The 22301-nt window shown below is 44.6% G+C and overlaps 2 protein-coding genes across 3 annotated transcripts in view; both read left to right on the top strand.

Annotated features, from left to right (window-relative positions):
• ELOVL7 (ELOVL fatty acid elongase 7) overlaps positions 1–6762 on the top strand; it is a 56634-nt gene extending 49872 nt beyond the window's left edge. The window contains exons 7-8 of the mRNA XM_077347198.1: positions 3233–3369; positions 6016–6762. Of these exons, the coding sequence (XP_077203313.1) occupies positions 3233–3369; positions 6016–6225 (347 nt within the window). The 3' untranslated portion in view covers positions 6226–6762. The remainder of the gene's footprint in view (positions 1–3232; positions 3370–6015) is intronic.
• Positions 6763–8406: 1644 nt separating this feature from the next.
• Positions 8407–22301, top strand: part of DEPDC1B (DEP domain containing 1B) — a 37543-nt gene continuing 23648 nt past the window's right edge. The window contains exons 1-2 of one of the 2 annotated variants that reach the window (XM_077347196.1): positions 8407–8578; positions 17436–17701. In XM_077347196.1, the coding sequence (XP_077203311.1) occupies positions 8531–8578; positions 17436–17701 (314 nt within the window). In that variant the 5' untranslated portion in view covers positions 8407–8530. The remainder of the gene's footprint in view (positions 8579–17435; positions 17702–22301) is intronic. The other variant, XM_077347195.1, reaches the window with a different exon arrangement.

Below are 22301 nucleotides of genomic sequence, written 5' to 3'. Positions count from 1 at the left end.
TGCCATTGCTTCATTAGTTTCATTCTGTTGCACAATACTATCTTGAGGGAGGTCAGCCTTTGGCCTTCTGGAGGTTGTTTTATCATCTTTACTGGTATAATTTTATGAGACTGGTACGTAATTTAATGAAGTTTTCAAGCTGCATTGAGAGAAGGGGGATATCTTGCATTGCAATGTGATGCATGGGATATACTTTGTAATAAACTATGTCTAAATTACATCTTTCAGCTAAAGTGAATCTTCAGACCTGATGTTACAAATTAATTTACGCAATTGTTCTTGACAAGGACTGCGATTCACAAGAGTGGGGGCTTATGAGTTTTTTCTGCACAGTTATTGCCTAAACTGAGGGGCCAGAGCTGTATCAATGATGAAATCTATGTGGCTAATTAGACTGGTCTCAGTTACCTAATTCTGTGGGGCTTTCCGCACCGGGATCCTTGTAGCAAATTGTTTGCTGAACGAAAAATCGCCATTTAAAATAGTGCAATTCGTCATTATGCATACCTGACTTTGTAGTGGAATCCAGTTGCGTTTCTATCGTTTCCCACAAGCTTCCGGTCTCAGCAAAAATCGCTAGACAGGAAGCGCTATTGCCAAGCTCGTCCCGCCCCTGGCCGTCAAGCAGCCAATGGGCAGCCGTTAGCATGCTCCCAAACAGCCCCTTTCCCTTTAAGAAAGGTTTTTTTTTTAAACACACCCATTGCAACGAATCTGTGTAGATTCGTTGCAACGGAGAGACCCATCAGCTGGCAGGTGTGTTTGAGCTGTCGTTTCATCGTTGCCATGCTCCCCCCAAGTGAAAAAAAAAAATCCCCCCCCCTCACGGGCCCGATTTTGGGCCGAAAACAGTGTAAAAAATAAAGGGAAAATACATCAGCAAACGGGCTTCTCTGTTGTTTGTGCTTAGTGACTAAACAGCTCTGGGGAGGGACTGAAGCCGGGGAAGCCTCTAAACAGGCTTGCTGGTGGGTTGAACTTCACTCGCTCGGAGAAAAAAAAATGGCGATAGCTTCGCCGGAAGATCAGAGGAGAGAGCCAGGGGGAGGGACTTTGTAGAAACCACAACAATGGTAATGCACAGAACTTTCCCGCTAGTGTTGCAGATTGGTTGCAGGAGTGTAGCGCTTTCCAGAGGGTGAATCCACTTTTGGGGATTTCCCTGAAAGCGCTACAAGGAAGCGCTTTTTGCGGATCGGTTTCAGGTGCGTGGCAGATTGTCAACAACGTTGTGCATAATGGCAAATCAGTAGCGTTTTCAATTGGCAACCATTGTGCGATTTTGAAGGCGTGCGAAAAGCCCCTGTATCTGGAAGTTACTTGTGACTACACAAGCACCAGATGCAATGAATCTTGTTACTTCTCACTGAAATGTCTCCATTATGTTTTACTTATAGATCTATCTTCTGTATAAAAACAACCCCAAACCCTGGAATATATGTACAAACTATTTAGGTATTTCACACTTTCACTGACACTTTTTCTGTTTGCCATCTAGTTACTACTATTCTGATTTTATATAAATCTCTGGATGGAGACGAGCAATTTCCAAATGTGTCACATGTAGAAACCTTAGAAGTTTGATTAATTGTGCTTGCTCACCAAATGAGAGGTGGGGGAACTGACTTTCATTTAAAACCATACTAGAAAATTCTGGAATACTTGCTGCAAAAATTTTAATTGGAAATAAATGTGTGAAAAATAGCTCTATACAACTTATAATCTGATCCAAGATCATAAGTTAAAATGTTTATCAAACAAGTTAAACTGTTCATCTCCTAAGAAAGCAATTCAAGAATCTGAACATATAAATCAAAAGGTAAGAGGGTGCTAGGAGGAGTTGAGACTCATTGCCTTCCAATCAGGTAGGCTATACTGGCTGTCTCATCTCTGATTGACTGTCCATCCAATGAACATCCAATCAGGTAGGCTGTCCCGCCCCTGGCTGCATCCCCCTCAAACTTTTTCCACATGGAAGAAGTGCCAGCCCACTCTACTGTGCTGATATCCAGATGTGAGCTAGGTGGTGAACAAGCTGGAAGGGAGGGAAGGAGGCCCTGGGATTGCAGTCGCGGGGAAGGCAGTCGGCCAGCAACTAATTGGGCCAGGGAGGGAAAGGGGATCCATCCCTGGGCTTGCCGCCACATGTGGGGCTCTAGCATGAGGCTTGGGAGCAGGCAGCTGGCAGCAAGGACTTGTGTTGTGGGTCCCAATCCCTGGGCTTGCTGCCACATGTGGAGAGGTGAGTTGGGAGGTCCGGCAGCTGGTGGGTAGGAGCTGGGAGGGAAGGAGAGGTGAGCCCCAGCCTAGGCACTGGGGGGAGGGTTGCTGTTATGGGGAGGCAGGGATGAGGGCCTGGAAGAGAGGGGGACCCACGACATGAGGCCTTGCTGCTGGCTGCCTGCCTCCAAGCCTCATGCTAGCACGGCTACGCAGGCCAGCTGGACTCTTGCCTACCATCAGGAGGGTTACTACACAAGGTGGAAAGGGGGGGGGGACAGCCTTAACGTTGCCCGTGTTGCTTTTGAGCCTCCTGACCCTTTCCTTCCTTCTGTAGCCCCTTTCCTTCCTTTCCCCCCTTTCCTTCCTTCCTCCTTTTTCTCCCTTTCTTCCCCCTCCCTTTCTTCCCCTCTTCCTTCCCTCCTTCTTTCCTCCATTTCTTCCTCCCTCCTTTCCCCCTTTCCTTTCTTCTTTCCCCCCATTCCTTCCTTCCACCACATGGAGATCCTAGCGCCCATTGTATTCTTGGGTCCAACGGGCTTTGCCCCTAGTAGTATTATAATAGGCAAGGACCTGCAAAATTAAGCATGACACTTGTTATGCCTTGGAGAGTTGCAATTGCATGCATAACTATGGCCAACGAGCCTGGAGCAGAATTCCATGGAGCTGTATTGCTGACTCTTTTTTTTTCTCTGTCTCTGTTGATTTTTGACAACTGTATATAAAGAAAAACTTTGTAAATCTTCCCACACATAGGCGTTGGTTAATTAGCAGCTTGGGGCACTCCTATAAGTTTACTGTTTATGCTGAATCCTACATCTTAATATACATTAGTCTGTGTTGTGGAGTTTCATAAGCGGATTCATTTGTCAGGAATTGTACACTCTTATGCATTCTTATGATTCTTATGTCCCGAAAGGTGAACTCATATTTTCTTAGCTATCTGTCTGTTTGGTGATGCATTTGTTTTTGGTAGGTACATAACTGATAACAAGTTCTTTTCTCATCACAGGTGGCTTAGGAACATTTCATGGTATGATAAATGCCATTGTACATGTCATTATGTACACCTACTATGCCCTCAGTTCATTGGGACCATCATTTCATAAGTATTTGTGGTGGAAAAAACATATGACTTCTATACAGCTTGTGAGTAACTTTCAAACTATGTATAGATTATTTTTTTCAAATATTACCTATGCATGGCTTGGATCCAGTGGTAACCTTCTACTAACCAAAGGAAGGCAACATTTGCAGATTTCCCCGTTTATATTGCAAATTTGCCCTTGTACACTGTTCTTTAGGGTTCCTTGACCTGTAAGCAACATTTCAAGCTTCAGTTCCAAGTTCTGCCCATAGAAATCTGCTGAGGGCAGAAGAAAAGTCTAAAGAATAAATAAATAACTATTGTTATCTCTGTCAGTGTTTTGTATACCTTGTTTGCATGTCATAGAAGACTTAAGAAAATATCTGAATACATGTATGCCCATTGATACCTTGTATACCCAGAAAGAGAGATTGTGAAAATCTGCATCTAAAAATAACATTCTGAATTTAAGTGTTGCTAAATTCTTCTCTCCTTTAGATGGTAGGTGCCTGCAACACAAGGTGCTGCCTTGCCAACAGATCCTAAAGGGTGTGTTTGTCACATGGGAAGAGAGGCTGTTCCACATACCACAGTTTTAAAACTTTTAAGGCCTGAAAGTCAACATCTTAAATTTGGCCCAGAACCATTTAGAAAGTCATTGTAGCTTTTTCAATAGGGAAAATCTTGTCTATGTGAGGGTCCAGAAAAGGAAATGGGGTTTTAAAAAAACAGAAAACTTGGGGAACAATGAAAATAAATTAATAAGATCATTTTCAGGTGATATGACCATATATGTGATCATGTCCCACACCCCTTCCCAAAATGGCTAATGAAGGGCCTGGAGACTGTGGGGAAGGGGAGAGGCTGCAGTGGGTATGTACCCAGCTATGTTTCCCAACCATATTCTGAAGGATCGCACCACTTCTGGGGTTCAGGGGCTTCTTAATCTGGATGTGAGTGCTGAAGTTTAGGTATGGAAACCTGCCCTAAAGTCACTTAGTGAACTATCTGTAAAACCAAGAATTGTGACCCACAGATTCAAATGTAAGAGCAAACAATGATAAATGTTCACTGAAATTTTATCAAACTATACCATCTGGGTTAATCAAAAATGGCTGTGAATTGTGGTTCAAGTCAGCTCTAGAAATTTTAATCCAAAACTATAAAATAGTTCCAGAGGTCAAGTTGTGTTGAAATTGTTTTGGAATGGTGCAGTATATAGATGTAATTCACTAGCAAGCTGTACTTTGAATGCATATGATCTCTCATTTAAGGCAAAGTTTTTGGAGAGTTCTGCATGTCAGATTAAACAGTACCAGGCTCCAGTCAGTATTAGGCAGCTTGATATGCTGGTATTTACAGCAGAGAATCTAGGACAGCAAAACTTTGCCATATTAAGTTTTTTCAATGGCCTACTATATATATATATATATATATATATGACATCTTAACTGCCCTGAGGTGTCATAGCGCCCAACTGTTGACCCTTCAGCTAGAGACTTAAAATGGAGCTATATATATGGAAGGCATATGCTGTGAATGATGGACACTTGTCAGTATGTATTTGTATTGGGGGTGAATCCCTGAAAGATTTTCTAGGTTGAGACTGCATATAAATCAGAACTTCTGTTCTCGTATGTCTTGCATACTTTTTGCAGAATCTGTGGTGATCTGTACTTTGCTTGTTGGAGAGGAATGAAAATTCTAAAATGAGCTGCTTGCTTCAGAATGACCCCCAGGGATCGGTAATACTAGTAGAAAATATATTTTTCCATGGGTAAGGTCCCAGGAATTGTTTGCTAAAGAGGCTATCACATAGCAGGAAAGAAGAAAACTTCTCTGTGGAGAACCATTGCTCCAGTGACAGACAGTACTTGGTTAGAATATTTATATTTTGCTTTCGCCCCAATGAGGGACCCAAAGTGCTTTGCAAGATGATTCCTCCCTCCTCCATTTTAGCTTCACAACCACTCAGGTTAGGCAGAGAGTAACTAACCTAAGGTCATCCAGTGAGCTTCATGGCGTAATGGGGATTTAAACCTGGGACTCCGCAGTCATTGTCTGATTCTCTAGCTACTAGACCCTACTAGCCCTCATGCTTTAATGGCGCGATTATGTGTTAGGTTTTACAATTACAATTGAATAGATAGTGAATGTGTACACTTAGCATACAGGTCCAGGGAAACTGCACCTCACTGCTTCTTCCTTTCCCATACCAAGGTACAGATTCCTCACCAGCTCCTACATAAAGCGTTTTCTAGCAAGGGTTTAGTACTGTACGAAACCAGCCCTACTTTCCAGCTCCAGAATTAAATAACCATGTTCCAATGTGAGGTAGGGATGTGGGGAGGGATATGCACACTTGAATCCAATGTGTTCTTTAAAATACTTCTGATATTTAACCATATGCTTCACTTTACCCAGTGATTTATTCCTGATTTGGTCGTTACAAGTTTTAAAGTTTTGTTTAAGTGTGAATGAATTTCTTGGTATGAGAGAAAAGGGGAATCCTAGCATTCTGGAATACAGAGTAAACTTAAAGGATTTGTCTATCTGCTGAATATTGCAAGAAAAGTTTGTACTTTGTAAAGCTATTGTGTACAGTCTGCTGTTTGATGTGGAAACTTGCTACTCCTGTCATTTTATCCTGTACTTTATGTCTGGCTAAAAGAAATACATAACAATGATTTTGCACTCTTCTGTTCTAGATCCAGTTCATTATGGTTACCTTCCATATAGGACAAATCTACTTCATGGATAACTGCCCGTATCAATATCCCATTTTTATGTTCATCATTGGACTATATGGACTGGTGTTTTTAATCCTGTTTCTACACTTCTGGTACTATGCTTACACTAAAGGAAAGAGACCCCCAAAGTATATAAAAAATGGTATTAGCAAAAACAAAGCTGAATGAAGTGCTTTGCCGGAAACTGAGTTTTTCTGACTTGTACTACTTGACAATCAAGATGTTTTGGTGCTCAGCACCCTGTATGTTTTGTACATGTTTTTCCGAAACAAACAAAAAAAGCCTTGTATTTTTACTATAAATTATTTGGGATATAATGTTGATGTGGGAGGGAGGGAAAGTCTACTGATTTGAAAACACTGGCCTGTCATTTTAGCAACTTTGCACACATGAGAAATTATTTCCTGTGAATCAGAAATGAATGAAATAAACAATGGCTGTTTATTGAAAATATATCATTCCTATACAATGAATATAATACAGGTCTGTCTGGTAAGCATAAGGCAGTACTTTGAGCACTGATAAGATACACTGGTTTTAAATGGCACATCATGTTGCTAAGACTGTAATAGGCTGTTTTTAACTGAAATGGGATATAATTTAATGAATAAAAACTTATGGACCATAAATATCACTGTTAAAACACTGTCTGTAAACTAATGTATTTTGTACAAATTGTACCATATTAAAGTCCATGATTCTTAAGTCTGCAAAATTATTGTGTATTTGGAAGATACCTTACTATATTGGGGAGGTTAAGGTTTCTAAAGCTGAATGCTAGCAACATACCTCTTTAAATAGAAACCTCAGGGGAAAAAATGGTTAGAATTTGAATGTAAGTATCTTTTGAAGTAAGGCTGCCCTGAGCCTACTGGGAAGGGTAGGCAATAAAAAAAGAATTCTGGATGTAATATGACAAAACCAGCATTTAATATGCTGAACAGGTTGAACAGCAGAGATTCAATGATATGAATGGGAAAAGAACAGATTACTGCATCAACTATTTTGTCATCAAAACAGATACTGTATTATAGCCTTACTGTATTAAAGTTTCTCCCTCCCCTCAGGTCAAAGGGTGGGGGAAGAGTAGAGGCATGATTAATTTTTCTGCCGTCTCTGATGCCTCCTTTTCCAATGTAGTTCTAAGTTCATGAAAGTTCATGCTGGAGTAAATATGTAAGGTGCTGTAAGACTTCTCCCTTGATAACTATGCAGTATGATGTCTCCTCCCAGAGCTAACCAATGCTTTGCACTGTTAACTAGAATTAAAATTTTCTTTACCAAAACGGTGCTGCTTCTGGTTAACCAAACACAGCTCATACGGAACAGGGCATGCCCTCACTCTGCTCCTTTCTCTTGCCAGGTAGATTGAAGTGGATTGTCCTGCTGGTCTGAAGCAGCAGAGCAAAGCTGGAGTCCAGTGGCACCTCTGCTACTTTGTTGATCTTTGGTGGGCAATTGTCTGGGGGAGGGGGCATCGTCTCGACACGGGGCCTGGGGTCACTGTGGGTGGGCAGGTAGTTGTGAATTTCCTGCATTCACAAGGAGTTTGGATTGGGGTAGTCAACGTGTGGCCCTCCAGATGTTCATGGACTACAGTTCCCATAAGCCCCTGCCAGCAAACATCTGGAGAACCACACATTGACTACCCCTGGTTAGATGACTCTGAAAGTCCCTTCCAACTGCATGATTCTAAGTGTTATTCTAATGAAAGGGTTTGGGGGTGAAACCAACCCTAACCACTGTGCCTATGAATTAAAGTGGCTTTCTAAACAACGTCTTTGCGGGGGGGGGGGAGGGGAGAGACGTTGCAAGGCGAGTCGTTTCAAGCGACTTAACTGCCAAGAAAAGCCTTGCCTCCAAAGCAGAGCCCAGAGCGTAGCACCCCTGGTAGAGAGATGCCAACTTCCAGGTGGGCCCTGGGGATCCCAGCCCGTCTTGACACTGCAGGTTTCCCTGCGGAAAATGGATGGGGGGGGGGGAGAGACCATGGCATTGTCCTCTCCAGCCTCCATCCCCTAATCCAGGCCTTTCCCAACCTGACTTCTCCCCGGTGGCCATGAGGGACCCGCCAACCCTAACTACGAACTGTGAAATCCACCCATAGTCCCTTTCTCTCCTCACGTCCGGCCGTCAGGAAAGCTAATTAGGCGAAAGGCAATTGTGGGGAATCTCAGCCAAGGGCACGAGGCGGCGCCTCGCGGAAGACGGTTTGTTTGCTGACCGGGGGAGGGGGGGGGCGCTTCGCTCGCGCAACAGGTTTAAACGCCCCGTTCGAAGATGGGCGGGGTTAATAGCGGCTCGGAAAGAGCCGCGGCCAATCGGAAGTTCCCTACCGGCCCCATGACTGCGAGGCGGCCCAATCCGAAGGCGGCGGCCCCTGATTCAAATCTTTGCCCGGGGAGTTGGGCGATTGTTGTCGGTCCGGTCTCCGTGGAAACGGGCTGCGGAGGGAGCCCCGCCGGGGCGGCCGATGGAGCCTCGACTGGTGGGGCCTGGCCCCTACCGAGCGACGCGGCTGGTGAGTGGCCGAGGGGTGCGGAAGGCGCCGTTTCGGAGAAGGGAAAGGGGATGGGAACAACGCGCTTTGGCCAGCCCTTAAGCGCCGCCCAACACCGAAATGGAGCCTGCGGGGTCAAGTGCGGGTGCCCCGGGCATAGGGTGAAGCTGGGAGCCTTTCTGGAGCAGGCGGGCATAGGCTCAGCAGTGCGAGGCTGCAGCCCAGGAGAAGTGCCAGCAGGGGCCCAGGGATGCCAGCCTCCAGGTGGGATCGCCTGGAATTACGGCTCACCTCCAAGCAACAAAGATCAGGTCCCCTGGAGAGAAAGGCTGCTTTGGGGGGTGGACTCTACGGCATTGTACCCCACTGGGGTCCTTGTCCTCCCTAAGATTCATCCCCAAATCTCCAGGAGTTTCCCAACCTTACTCGACTTCACTCTAAATGAATGGAGCCTAATAGCACCTTTAAGACCAACAGATTTAATCGAGGCATGAGCTTTCAAGTGCATGCACTTTTCCTCAGACATTTGCAAGCTCACGCCTTGAATAAATCTTTGTTGGCCTTAAAGGTGCTATTGGGCTCTATTTTTGTTGTGCTACTTCTGACCAACAAGGCTACCCACTTGAATCTTGACTTCACCCTGTGCAAGCAGCAACAGTACTCTTTCTGGGTCCCCTGATGCCTAACCCAGCAAGTTGGCACGGTAGTGCCTGGCTTTTTTCTGCTGGCACAATGTGTGCCCAGTGATCCAGTGTGTGGGCACAGTGGTGCTTGACTTCAGTTGTCCCTGGTTTTGCACTTGGACTCTTCCCTGCCTAGCATGGGCACAGCCATGCTCAGCTTTGCCCTGCGCTGCTCCAGGCATGATGCAGCTGGTGAAGAGGGTCACAGTGAGAAGTAATCACCAGAGAGGATCATGACCTTGCCTGTACTCCTCTGCGCCAAGTCCACTGTGCTCAGTCCAGAGAGGACAGAAATGCTGATTTTATGAACTTGGGCAGATTGTGAGTGCGTGGGCAGTGTTCGTCTCTTGTGGTCCTTCATGCATACCCAGGGAATTGCTAATTGCCGCTGTGGGATGGTAGGTGAATTTCCTCCAGGCTAGGCTAGATTCTGGAGATTTTTGGATGAGAGGTCAGTTCAGCACGAAATTGGGGTCACTGTGGGTGGGCAGGTAGTTCTGAGTTACTGCATTGTGCAGGAGGTTTGACTAGATCAGGGGTAGTCAACCTGTGGTCCTCCAGATGTTCATGCACTACAATTCCCATGAGCCCCTACCAGCAAATGGAATTGTAGTCCATGAACATCTGGAGGACCACAGGTTTGACTACCCCTGGACTAGATGACCCTGGAGTTACCTTCCAACTCCGTGATTCTAGAAAGAGTAGAAGCCCAGCGGTGTTTGTCATCAAGCAGTGATGGCTGAAGCATGGCATGTTTCAAGTGGGGAAGCATGGCAGTGTTCGCCTTTGCCTTGCTGGCTCCTAGAGTGCCCGTCCTTGCCTACTGGATCCTGTGGGGCACTGCCAGCAAGGAGAAACAAAGTAGTGTTTTCTGTTTCTCCAGCTTCGCTCTGTGGCCCTTTGTCAATGAAGGGGGCATGGTGGCAGGAGGGGCGTAGCCAGATCCATTTTGGCCTTTCACTCTGCAGGTGCTCAGGGTTATGCTCCTCTTTAAATTGTTGACTGGTTTTCAGCACTCAGGTGGAAAGAGGCAGCTGGAGGACCCTGGAAAAGTTCCCAGTAGCTGGAAGTTGTGCTGGCCTGCCCAAGATCTCTTCTAAGCTGCAGGATGGTTGCATTTAATAATTCCAGGGAATTAGCAGTGCAAGAACAAAGCAGTGCAACACCTTTGGTTTGATTCCAGCATAATCATTCATGAACCTGATTACTTTTCCCATGTGGAGTTTATGACTGCATCTTTACTTTGCATTTTATGATGGTGGAAAGGGAAGATAAGCAGAAACAACATGATTGAGCGTTTGTGGAAGAGGAAGGAAAAAGGGATATGTTTAATGTAAGGATCAAATCTCACCAGGAAGAAATGTATAGAATACTTACTAAACCAGTTAACAGCTATATGTGTAGGGAGTCACAGGTTTTGTTAAGATAGCTGCACCTATAATGAGATTTCTCTGGTCATTTGTTGTTTTTATCCATGCCATCTTATTCCTTATTCAGCTTTCTCCCATGAAATCGTGTTGATGCCTCCCCGCCACCATTTAGGGCAGGGGTAGTCAACCTGTGGTCCTCCAGATGTTCATGGACTACAATTCCCATGAGCCCCTGCCAGCAAACGTGTTTGGGAATTGGGGCTCATGGGAATTGGGGCTCATGGGAATTGTAGTCCATGAACATCTGGAGGACCACAGGCTGACTACCCCTGATTTAGGGTATCTCTGTTTTCCTTTACCTATAACTAAAGTACTTACTGCTGGAGTAGCTTGCAGGGAATTGTGCTCTGCATTTTATATAATTGGGAACTTTTCTTTGCCATTGAATTGTACTGATTATGTCATTTTATATTTTTTTGTCAATATGTTGTAATATGCCTTGAAAACCCCTATACATATATACAAAATAAACACATACAACAAAAATAAATGCAGAGCTGAGATCTCGTCACTTTCTCCCCTGCCTCTAGTTTAGTCAGGTTTTATGTTGAAGTTTCAAAATAAATATTAATCGGAATTTAAAGGCCAACAGGCAAGTGAGTTTACATATCACAGTTTAATGGAATTGCGTGTTGTGGCAATTCTGGGGTCACTGAATCAAATTTGATTAATACTGGTTTCTGAATATTCTGTTTTAATATGATGCTGGTCAGATGACAGAGTAAGCTGGAAATAGGTATAGTAAGAGAAGTTCTGTGTAGTTGATACAGATGCAGAAACCTGCTAGTAGAGATTTCCATACAAACTAAACAGTAGGTATTAATTTATATCTCTAACTCTAGGTCAACTGGGGGCACCCACTTCTAAGCAGATAGAATGAGAATCTGCCAATTTAATAATAGTCTTGAATTTCTCCCTCTTTAGTAATTTAAACAAGGAAATGTCTGAATTCTGATTTTTGAATATAAGAAAGTGGTTTGCAAATCTGAAGGACATTAAACAATCATTAGTCAACTTTGTACAGTGTCAGGTACTGATTTCTTTAGCCGAACTGGAAATTTTAACCATTCATTCTGTGTACAGTAGTTGAACAGTAGAGAGCAAGAGTGATTTCAGACTAATTTCTTTTGGGGGTAAATGCACTGTATTCCAAAATTAGATCTTTCTTTAAGGAAGCTGTTGTGCTGGAAGGAAGCTTTCAGAACAAGAAAACTACAATTAGGATCAAATTACCTATCACTCCAGTCTCCAGGATAGTCAATCAAATAAGACACCCACAAATTAGAATGCTAGTTCCTTCTGTAGGAGACTTGTTAGGCACCTGGAAAGACATTTAGGCTACTTAGGTATCTGTACAAATATGAAAGAAATTTATTTTTCTTACATTAAGACAGCATATTCCAGATTTTACATGAAATTGCCTAAAATAACATAATGCTGTTTGGAACAGCAGAAGTGCTCCAGTTAGCCAATAGAGAGAAAAGACAGTGATGACAAGGGAGCTGGATCCAGAGGCTTCCGGACCCTGCAAGCCAAAACCAAAAGGTTTAAAGATGATGAACACTTTCAGAACTGATTGGCTCATAGTTGTTGGTGCAGACAAATATTACTCAGCAGATTCGTTCAGCTTATTAAATCAGTCCATCATATTTGAAGGCATAATAAATAGCTCTAGAGCCCCTACTTATGGATTCTCTCCATAGGTGAAGCTATTTATGGCACAAAGGTAAATAACATTAACTGATAATTGGTTGCAGATCAGACTGATACTAAAGGTACAACTAGAAGGGCCAATGTTGTTGTTATTGTTAGGTGCGAAGTCGTGTCCGACCCATCGCGGCCCCATGGACAATGATCCTCCAGGCCTTCCTGTCCTCTACCATTCCCCGGAGTCCATTTAAGTTTTCACCTACTGCTTCAGTGACTCCATCCAGCCACCTCATTCTCTGTCGTCCCCTTCTTCTTTTGCCCTCGATCGCTCCCAATGTAAGGGCCAATGTAAAAGTTGGCAACTCTCTGTCCAGTGATGTCATCACTTATTTTGGCTTTATTCGTCTAGCAGTATGTAATCTGTGTTTGCATGGGTACAGTACCCTATCCTTCCCATTTCATTGATCAGTATGCTCAACAATACAATTAGGAATGAGATGTTTTTCTATGCAGTTTTGGCCAGTTCCCCCAGAAGCCTCAGTGTATCGAGCAGTTCTTGCTCTTGTTAAACAACAGGGTAAAGGCTGCTATGGTTTCCGCTGACCTTCTGAGGAAAGTGGTTCCCTGTGAACATACCAGAATCTGAGCTTAGAGATTTCAAGTGTCATGCCCCAGAATTATTTGCTGTTGTAGACTGTTGTCTATCAGGTTGCTAAGCATTTGTTTCCAGAGCAGAATTTCTCATATGGCTGTTGCATACATATATAAGCTGATTTCTCCCTCTACTTAGCACCTGATCATTTATAGCAGAAAATGTGAACCCTAAAGCAGAGGTGTCAAATTTGTTTGTCACAAGGGCCAATCTTGTTGGCAGAGTTGGAATGTGCAGAGTACAGCACCAGGATGCTTAAAAAATAAAAAAGAGAGAGAAAGAGACCTAACTAACTGTTCTAGTTGTTGACTGCTCTCATTCTTCTGTTCAACAACTGGAGGCAAGCAGGGAGGAAGTGTGCTCAAAAAGTAAGAAGTCTCCTGTTGAGCCAATCAGGATACTGGAGGAGATATTTTGAAAATCATCAGGAAGTTCCTGTGCTCTCTGAGCTAAATACACATTTTTTTTCTGATGCCGCATGTAAACCCTTTATATTCTGCTCATTTATGCACACTGCACCTCTTGCCTATTCAACAGATCTGACATAAATGTCACATTGTTGGGTCAGGCCATGTGCACAATTAAATGTAATGCTAGGTACTGGAGAAATTTTGTCACTGACCATGATTCTCCCCCCCCCCCCCCCAGCACTTAACTAACCACCCTTTGCTTGAGATGTACAAGAGGTTTTACACAACACAGAAAGCTACTGCTTGACTGCCAGGATGCAACAGCTAGAGGCACATTATGGAAGCTTTGATGAGTTGAAGCATGAAGTGCTTCATTCTCTTGCCACAGGTTGCTAAGTAGCATCAGCCAAATGAAGCCAAATGGACCTGCCCAGAAAAAAACAGCTACAGTCAACAGCCTGAAGAGAAGGGATGAGGCAGCCACACAGTCCCACACCTTCCTCTGTCAAAGGCCCAAATTCAGGAACAAGTTTCAACCATTAGGGGAATTGTAATGCTCCCCAGCATGAGGAGCCATCTTAGAATAATAGAATCATAGAGTTGGTATCTCCAGGGTCATCTAGTCTAACTCCTTGCACACCCACAGTGACCCCAATTTCATGCTGAAGTTTTCCCTCATCCAAAACTCCAGAATCCAGCCTGGCCTGGAGGAAATTCACCTACCATCCCAATTAGTATTGGGTATGCAAGGAAGGGCCACAAGAGACAAACACTGGAACATCCCTTCCTGCCCACCCATTCACAATCTGCCTTAGTTAATAAAACCGGCATTTCTGCCAGATGACCATCTAGCCTCTACTTAAAGACTTACAAAGAAGGAGAACTCACCACCTCCCAAGGAAGCCTTTTCCACTAAGGAACTGCTCTAGGTGTCAGGAACTTCTTCCAGATATTTAGCCGAAAATTATTTTGAATTCAGCCCACTGGTTCTGATCCAAGCCTCTGGGGCAACAGAAAACAACTCTGTTCCATATGATAGCCCTTCAAGTATTTGAAGATAGTTATCATATCACCTCTTAGTCGCTCTCTCTCCAGGCTAAACCGACCAATCTCCCTCAACCTTTCCTCATACAACTTGGTTTCCAAACCCCCCACTATCTGTGTAGACCTCCTCTGGACACGCTCCAGTTTCTCTACACCTTCAGTTGTGGTGCCCAAAACTGAACACAGTACTCCAAGTGAGGTCTAACCAGAGCAAAGTGGTAAAATCACTGCATCATCTGGACACTGTATTTCTTTTAATACAGCCCAAAATCCCGTTTGCCTTTTCAGCTACCGAGTCACACTGCTGACTCATGTTCCGTGTCTGGTCTACTAAGACCCCCAGATCCTTTTCACGTATGACTGACAAGTCTCCCCCATCCTGTAGTGATGCATTTGATTTTTTTTCTACCTAAAGGCAGAACTCTACTTTTTTCACCGTTTAAATTCATTTTCTTTATTATTCATCTTCAAGTGCTGCTGCTCTTCAAAGACGCCAGCTTCCTTTTAATACATCTTTTTCAGATTGTTATTTCCTGACAGCTCCACAGCATTGTGCAGCCACCCACTATATTACTGCTCAAGCGCACAGACACACATACAGTGCCTGCCTCTGCCATGGGCAAACCCAGAATGCTTTTCTCAATGCCTGCTCCTGTCTCTGACCTTCCTCTCACTCCACCCTCCCCACTTCCACTCAGACTGTTACATTAGGCAGTGCTTATGTGCAGGGAGTCTGGGGAGCGAGTGTGCATACATTTTGGCTTCACTGCTTATTTTATCCTCCCTGCACTGCTGGGGGAAGGGAGACAGGAGAGGAGTTATATACACCTGGGTCAGTAGGCCTCTTCTACCCACAACCCTTGGTGTTCTGCACGCACTGCACCCCTTACATAAGCACCGGCTTTTCTCTCTGGCCAGTCATTTCATTGACACACTAACATAATTAGGCACATTTGGTGAGCTGGCAAGTGGCTTTCCACAGGTGTCTGTGCCTCCAAGTGCCTTCTCTGAGCTGCCTGCAATTGGGAAGCCGCTTGGTTGGTCTCAGGGAGGTGGGGCCAAAGAGATTCTGCCAGCCACACATGAACAGCCAGGCAACTGTCCAGCAATCCAGGCAGCAGAGGCAGGAGCCAAATGCACTCTGGCCAGAGGAGGTGGCAGTAGGCCCTGGTGCCTTGGCGAAAGCAGCTGGCTGTTCATGTGTGGCAGGCAGAATTTCTTTGGGCCTACCTCCCTAAGCCCAATCAGCATTTTCCCAATTGCAGGCAGCCCCAAGGGACTGGTTGCGCAGAGTTTGGAATCAAATGAGCCTTCCTTGCCTCTTTTGGTTGCCAACTCCAGTTGGGCAATCCCTGGAGATCTGGTAGGTGACCTGGGGAGGACTCACATTTGGGAAAGGCAGGGACCTCAGCAAGGGTTATATTACCCTAACACAGGCTCTTTTGGTCCACAGTCCAGTTGCTTGCAGGCTGGATAAGTTTGGATGGGCTGATTTTGGCTGCCAGGCCATATCTCTGACATGTCTACTCCAAAGCATGGCTTGTGGATGAGTTAATGAATCTGTGACAGTTAATTGTTACCTGTACTCTTTATTTCAGACATTTTAAAAGGCACATTACCTCCATTAAAAGTGGAATCTAGGTGACTGTGTATAGAATGGACTGAAGGCAAAGGGGTGGCAGGTTACAGTAGATGAGCGATTGGGATGTGAGTGTTCTGCATAGTGCAGGGGGTTGGACTAGATGACTCATGAGGTGCCTTCCAACTCTATTATTCTATGGTCTTTAGACAGCTTTAAAAAATTATCTGTCATAGATAATAGGTGTTCCTGTTAGTCATGAGAACTATAAACGGGCATCTCAATTTTCAGTCAATAAAGTTTTCATTAATTGAAGCTAGGGACTGTAGTCAAGCAATATGTTAAAGTTGGTTGGCTTGTATGCCTCATTCTTCCTCTAGGGGGTAAGGACATCCTTTGGGTGATTTCCACCAATCCATCAGGAAGGCAGGACTTTACAGAGTTCTTCTTTCTGTGGTCACCAGGTGGGAGTCGCCTTTAGGATCAGTTCATTTCCTGCCTTTGTAGGGAGATCACGGAGTCATTATGGAAGCCATACAGGAAGTACATGACTTCCTTAGATCTGAAAGAGCCATACTTGCATGTTACGATTACACCAAGACACAGAAAATATCTGTGATTTTGCGTGGACAACAAACTCTTCCAGTACAAAGTATTACTGTTCAGTTTAGCCATGGCCCCACGGACATTCTCCTAGCTAGTGCTGGTCCCTGTTGTTGCTAAGAGTGCCAACAGGGGAGAAAGCACATCATTACACAATGGAAACCATGAGAATTTTCCAGGAATTCAGCTTTGTGGTCAATCTGGCCAAGAGTTATATGACTCCAGCTCAGGTCATAAAACACATAGGAGTTTTGATCAACACAAAACAAATGACATTGTTTATCACAAAAAAGAAACAGATTAAGATAAGAAACTTAGCCAAGAAGATCATGCAAAGTGGTCATATGCAGGTGCTAGAACTAGCCATTATGATGGGACTGATGATATCCAGTCTGGACACAGTGGTGTAGGCCAGGCTACAGTCAAGAGAGCTTCAGACCTTCCTCCATTCTTATCAATATCAGATCTTAATAAAGGCATCAAAGAGGGTGGTGATACCAACGTAGCTAAAGAGAAGCCTCAGTCAGTCCAATGTGAGCAAAGGGAAGCAGTTTGCCATACAACCGGAGGTTCAGATATTCACAGACGTGAGCCTGAGAGGATGGGGTGCAGTGATGGACGGAGAATTGGTGCAAGGAAGGTGGTGCCCAGAGGGCACAAAGAGACACATACATTTTTTTTTTAAATGATAAATACATTAGAGGTGATCAAGGTGCATTATTCTGTTGATTACAGTGTCCCTATGCTTAATACCATTAAGTGTTTATTTGACATTTTAATCAGGATAGTTTCCTAAGCTTTTGTGATTATCTGTTTTCCTCTTCCAGTGGAATGAAACGATTGAACTCTTTCGAGGTGGCATGCCGTTACGGAAGCATCGCTGTCACTTCAAAAGCTACGAGCGTTGCTTCACAGCATCAGAGGCAGTAGACTGGTTGCACAGACTGCTGAGGCACAATCAGAATTTTAGCCCAGAAGTTACTCGTGCTCAAACAGTTCAGCTCCTTAAAAAGTTCCTGAAGAATCATGTTATTGAAGATGTCAAAGGAAAATGGGGCAAAGAGGATTTTGAAGACAATAATCATTTATACCGGTAAATAACTACTGACTAGTGGTGTTGTTTGGGGTGAAATGGAAATAGATATATCAAGTTTTTATGTCAATGTTTATCCCACCCCCTCCTCCATCAATTGGGTCTCAGGCAGTTCAGTTAAATACAAAGTGTAAATAAAAATATAAGTACTCGTTAAAACAATTTAATACACTGGTGCTCTGTCAATGACAATCAGAGAAGCTGACAATAGGCCCGGTAAGATTGCCTCAACAGAATGCCTGGAGCAAGAATAACGTTTGCAGAATTTAGGTCCCACTAGAGAACATTCCACCTGGTTGGGGCTACGATTTTAAAAAAGCCTTTGTTCTTGTCGAATAGCTAGCTATTTTGGGTTTTCTAAAGTACTGTTCACTAATTGCCACTCCTGTGTTCCTATAAGTGTTATAGACATAAATTGATATTGTGATAAATGGAAATGTAACAAAGGTATTGTTACTGTTAATTATATGAATGTGATGTAGCCAAGCTTCTTCTGGTGGAGCACATCTCTTGCATCTCTGAAGATAGCAGAAAAAGGTTCCAGTCCTAGGAGAAAGGTACCTTTGGAACCAAACTAGTGCCATGAAATATTCTTTGTTATGCCTTCCTTCCTTATTGAGTCTTCGAGAGTGCTCAAAAGAACTTTCCAAAGAGCTTTCTTTGAGAGTGCCCAAAGAACCTTTGACCCTCATTTTCAGGATTTCTTGGAGGATTGGAGGTGTGACAGCAGACTGGAGGAAATGTTATCCCAGTCCTCAAAAAAAGGAGGAGAGATTATCTGGGAATGTACAGGGCAGTGAGTCTGACCTCAGTTGCAAGGAAGATAATGGAGGAGATTTTAGAGGGGGTGATCAGCAAACATCTGAAGGACAATTTCTTGATCTAGGGAAGTCAGCACAGGTTTGTCTCCAACAGTCCTGCCAGACCAATCTGGTTTCCTTCTTTGACTGAGAGATGGGCTTACTAGGTTGTGACAACTCAGTTGCTGTTATTTACCTGGCTGATGATAAAAGGTGCGAACTCAGGTGGAGTCTGAAAGTCTCCTGGTTTTCTTCTAGGGTGGAATGTGAAAGTTTACCCAGCTGCAGGATTGAAACCAATTTTATGCAAATATGTTGAAAATCTATAAGAAACAAAAGGTGTGATATGTAAATAAATGGTGAGATTATATCTGACAAGCTTTCCTGCCTGCCAATGGCAATAACTTTGTTATTACTTTCTAAATATATATAACTGATGATATGACATGTTTCAATGTATTCCTTTGCTTGCATCATTATGTGCAGGACTGCTAGCATATCTTGCCAGTCTAAAAACATGAATATTTTTTTCTTTGCATTTAATATGTATAGACTTCTCTTTAGAAGTTTCATATACCCAGGAACAGCAAACCTAGTTCCACTGCTAAGAGCTGGAGCAAAAACTGGGGCTGGCTTGGGAAAATCTTAGGGTATGCTACTGATGCAACAGGAGCCAAAACACTGTCTTATTTTAAATGGTTTTCCAAGTTTTCACAATAAAGTTATTTAAAGAGGATTAAAACAAGGTTGAATTAACAACCTACTTACCTGTCAGAGAGCCTTATCAGATGCTTAATATTCCCAGCACCACATTTATATATATGTTTCTCGTGTGGTTTCTGTCAACAGATTGGGGTTGTATTGACATTGAATGGATTTTCCTGCAAACTTATAGGACCCTGACCCCCCAGACTTGCAGAAAAATCTAAAATCATTTTTTTTAAATCCACTGAGAGGGTTAATTAAAGTTGCCAGCAGACAAATCCCTTACTTTGAATCTAGAAAGCTGGCAGCAGTAGATGCCAGGAGATGCTCCAGGCCCAGCAGCAACAGATATCAGGCAATGCTCCAGATTTAAAACAGTTCCCAGACACCACAACCATTGCAACCAGCCTCCAAGGTGTGTGATAAGTTCTCTAAGTTCTGCTAACCTTAGTGGTTGGGGGTGAAATGGGATCGCTCACTTCAAGTCTCACAGTTCCCCCCTTGTATATGATCACCATGTCCTAGAATTCCTTTTGAGAGGGGGGGGGGCTAAGGAAGTTCATAGTCAAACGTGTATGCTTCGTAGGATGGACTTTAATAAATTCAGGGACATGATGAGACATCTGTGGACCAGAATGCTGGAAGAGAAAGGAGCAAGTGATGTATTGTCCCTCCTTAAACAAGAGTTCTTACATTCTCCAGCCATGGCTATTCTGGCAAGATGAAAACATGATAGGGGATCCAGGAAGCCTATTTGGATGAACAAAGAATTTCACTTCCCGATCGGGTTTCTAGTTCACTCTTGCCTTGTCTTTCTATCTTGGCTAATAGGCACCTTCAGAGGGTTTTATAAGAGGCTAATCGTGACAGCCCAGGACCTTGGGCAGGGAGGGGGGTGGCGGGAAGGCTTTGACGCGGCCAGAAGAGCAGGGCCGCCTCGTCGGAGATGCGGCGGCCCTGCTCTTCTGCCCGCACCAAAGCTGAAGGCGGGGGGGGAGCCCACACCACAGCGAGAAGAGCAGGCTCAACACGTCAAAGATATGTTGGGCCTGCTCCTTTCGCCGCACCGCAAAGAACAGGCCCGGCGCGTCGTGGGCTCGCCAGGCCTGCTCCTGCCTAGAGGCCCCAAGATCGGGGGGGGGGGCAGGCAGGGACGCCGCAGTGGGGGGGCTCTGCAAGGAGCCCTGCGAGTCGTCCCCCCCGCCGGTGCCCATGCTAGTGCCCATTGTATTTTGAAATACAATGGGCTTTACCCCTAGTATATATATATTTTAAAAAATAATAAAGTTATTGACATTGGCAGGTAGGAAAGCTTTTCTGGTGTAATCTCATGTATGCCTAGTGGGACAAGTTAAATACATCAAGTATTTAAAAGGCTGTCATACAGAGGATGGAGCAGAGTTGTTTTCTCTTGCCCCAGAGGGATGGACCAGAACCAATGGGATGAAATTCATTCAAAAGAAATTCTGTCTAAACATCAGGAAGAAGTTCCTGATAGTTAGAGCGGTTTCTCAGTGGAACAGGCATCCTCGGGAGGTGGTGGGTTCTCCATCTTTGGAAATTTTTAAACAGAGGCTAGATAGACATCTGACGGGGAGGCTGATTCTGTGAAGGCTCAAGGGGGTGGCAGGTTACAGTGGATGAGCGATATGGAAGTGAGTGTCCTGCATAGTGCAGGGGGTTGGACTAGATGACCCCAACTCTATTATTCTATGATTCTATCACTTGTTGTTCTTTGTAGATTTTCAAGACAAGATGGCTTAGAAACACATTTGCACAATATTGGTTTCAGACCTGGGGCTGGGTGGATTTTCACATTCCTCCCTAGAATAAAACCAGGAGTCTACACCTGAGTCAGCATGTTTTAGCATCAGTTTGGTAACAGGGCAAAGAGCAAGCTCTTCCCAAAAGTGTCCACTCTCTGCTCTTGTCTGGGAGTAGAATGCGAAACAATGAGACAATGGACAGGGTTGTCCCTGCCATGCAGTTCTTTCTCTAAACAGCTAAGAGTCATGCAAGCATGAGCTTGCTCCCTCCTCTTTTTCTGATACTGGTGGCAGATCTGACCATCCTGTACTATATAACTGGCAGCCATGTTGCTGACAACTCAGTTATTTTGCAGAGTTCCCCTCGCGACTTCAGGTGTGACTTCTGATTGTCCACCACTATCTCTTTTGCATTGAGGCAGAACTTTAACCCCCTCCAACTTCTTAAATTGGCACTCTGGCAGCCATGTCAGATGAAGACAGCTGGACACTTCTCGCTGATGGAAGCTTCTAACAGCAACTGATTGAAGCAAGAAGTGCATTTGTGTTTGTGGGTGGTGCTGACGGACAGCTATTGCCACTGCTCTTTCAAAAGCAATGCGTGTGTGTGTGTGTGTGTGTGTGTGTGTGTGTTTCTCTGTAGGGGAAAGATCTGTTCCCCCCCCCCCCCCGTAGGAAGTCAAGCCATCAGCTTGGAACATCATGGGTGGTGGTTGATTGACATTGCCCTCTGCTGTCCCTGTGGCAGGCGTACCATTATGGGGGAAGGTTTGGTTTTGCCACCATGCTGCTGCTATTTTTGTAGTCTTCTGCCGAGGGATGTCACTGTTGCCGCCTGACCCCCTGTTCCGCTCGCTTTCCCGCCAGCGCCCCTGACTTCCCGCCGCCCACTGGGGGGCGCTGCCAGCAGCAGCTGCCCAGTGCCACGCCGAGGGGGAGCCCCAGCTATGGCGGTCGCCAGAGAGCACCAAAGGTGACCCGACAGCAGAGTGGCAGGGCAGCCTCTGAGGTGGCAGCTGGGGAAAATAATGAGGAGGAGCTGTGGCCCGATACCAGCTGATCCACGGACCGGTCTCAGTCCCCGGCCCCGGGGGTTGGGGACAGCTGCTCTTGTTACTTCTTCAGAACACACCTGTGCAAAGAGCACTGCATTAATCCATACTTGATGTTAGTTACAAAGGTTTGTTCTTGGCTCAGACTATGAATCTGAGACTGCCTAGTGGAACAAAGAAGAGAGAATCCAGATCACAGACCTGGCTGGGAACGAAACACATGATGTCAGGCTGCTCAATTATTTTCTCAGACAGCATTAATCTTGAAATAGCCGAA

The sequence above is a fragment of the Paroedura picta genome, chromosome 7 (genome assembly GCF_049243985.1).
Source record: "Paroedura picta isolate Pp20150507F chromosome 7, Ppicta_v3.0, whole genome shotgun sequence".
Lineage (NCBI taxonomy): Eukaryota > Metazoa > Chordata > Lepidosauria > Squamata > Gekkonidae > Paroedura > Paroedura picta.
The sequence above is the reverse complement of the archived record's forward strand: the minus strand, read 5'-3'. Positions and strand labels throughout refer to the sequence as shown.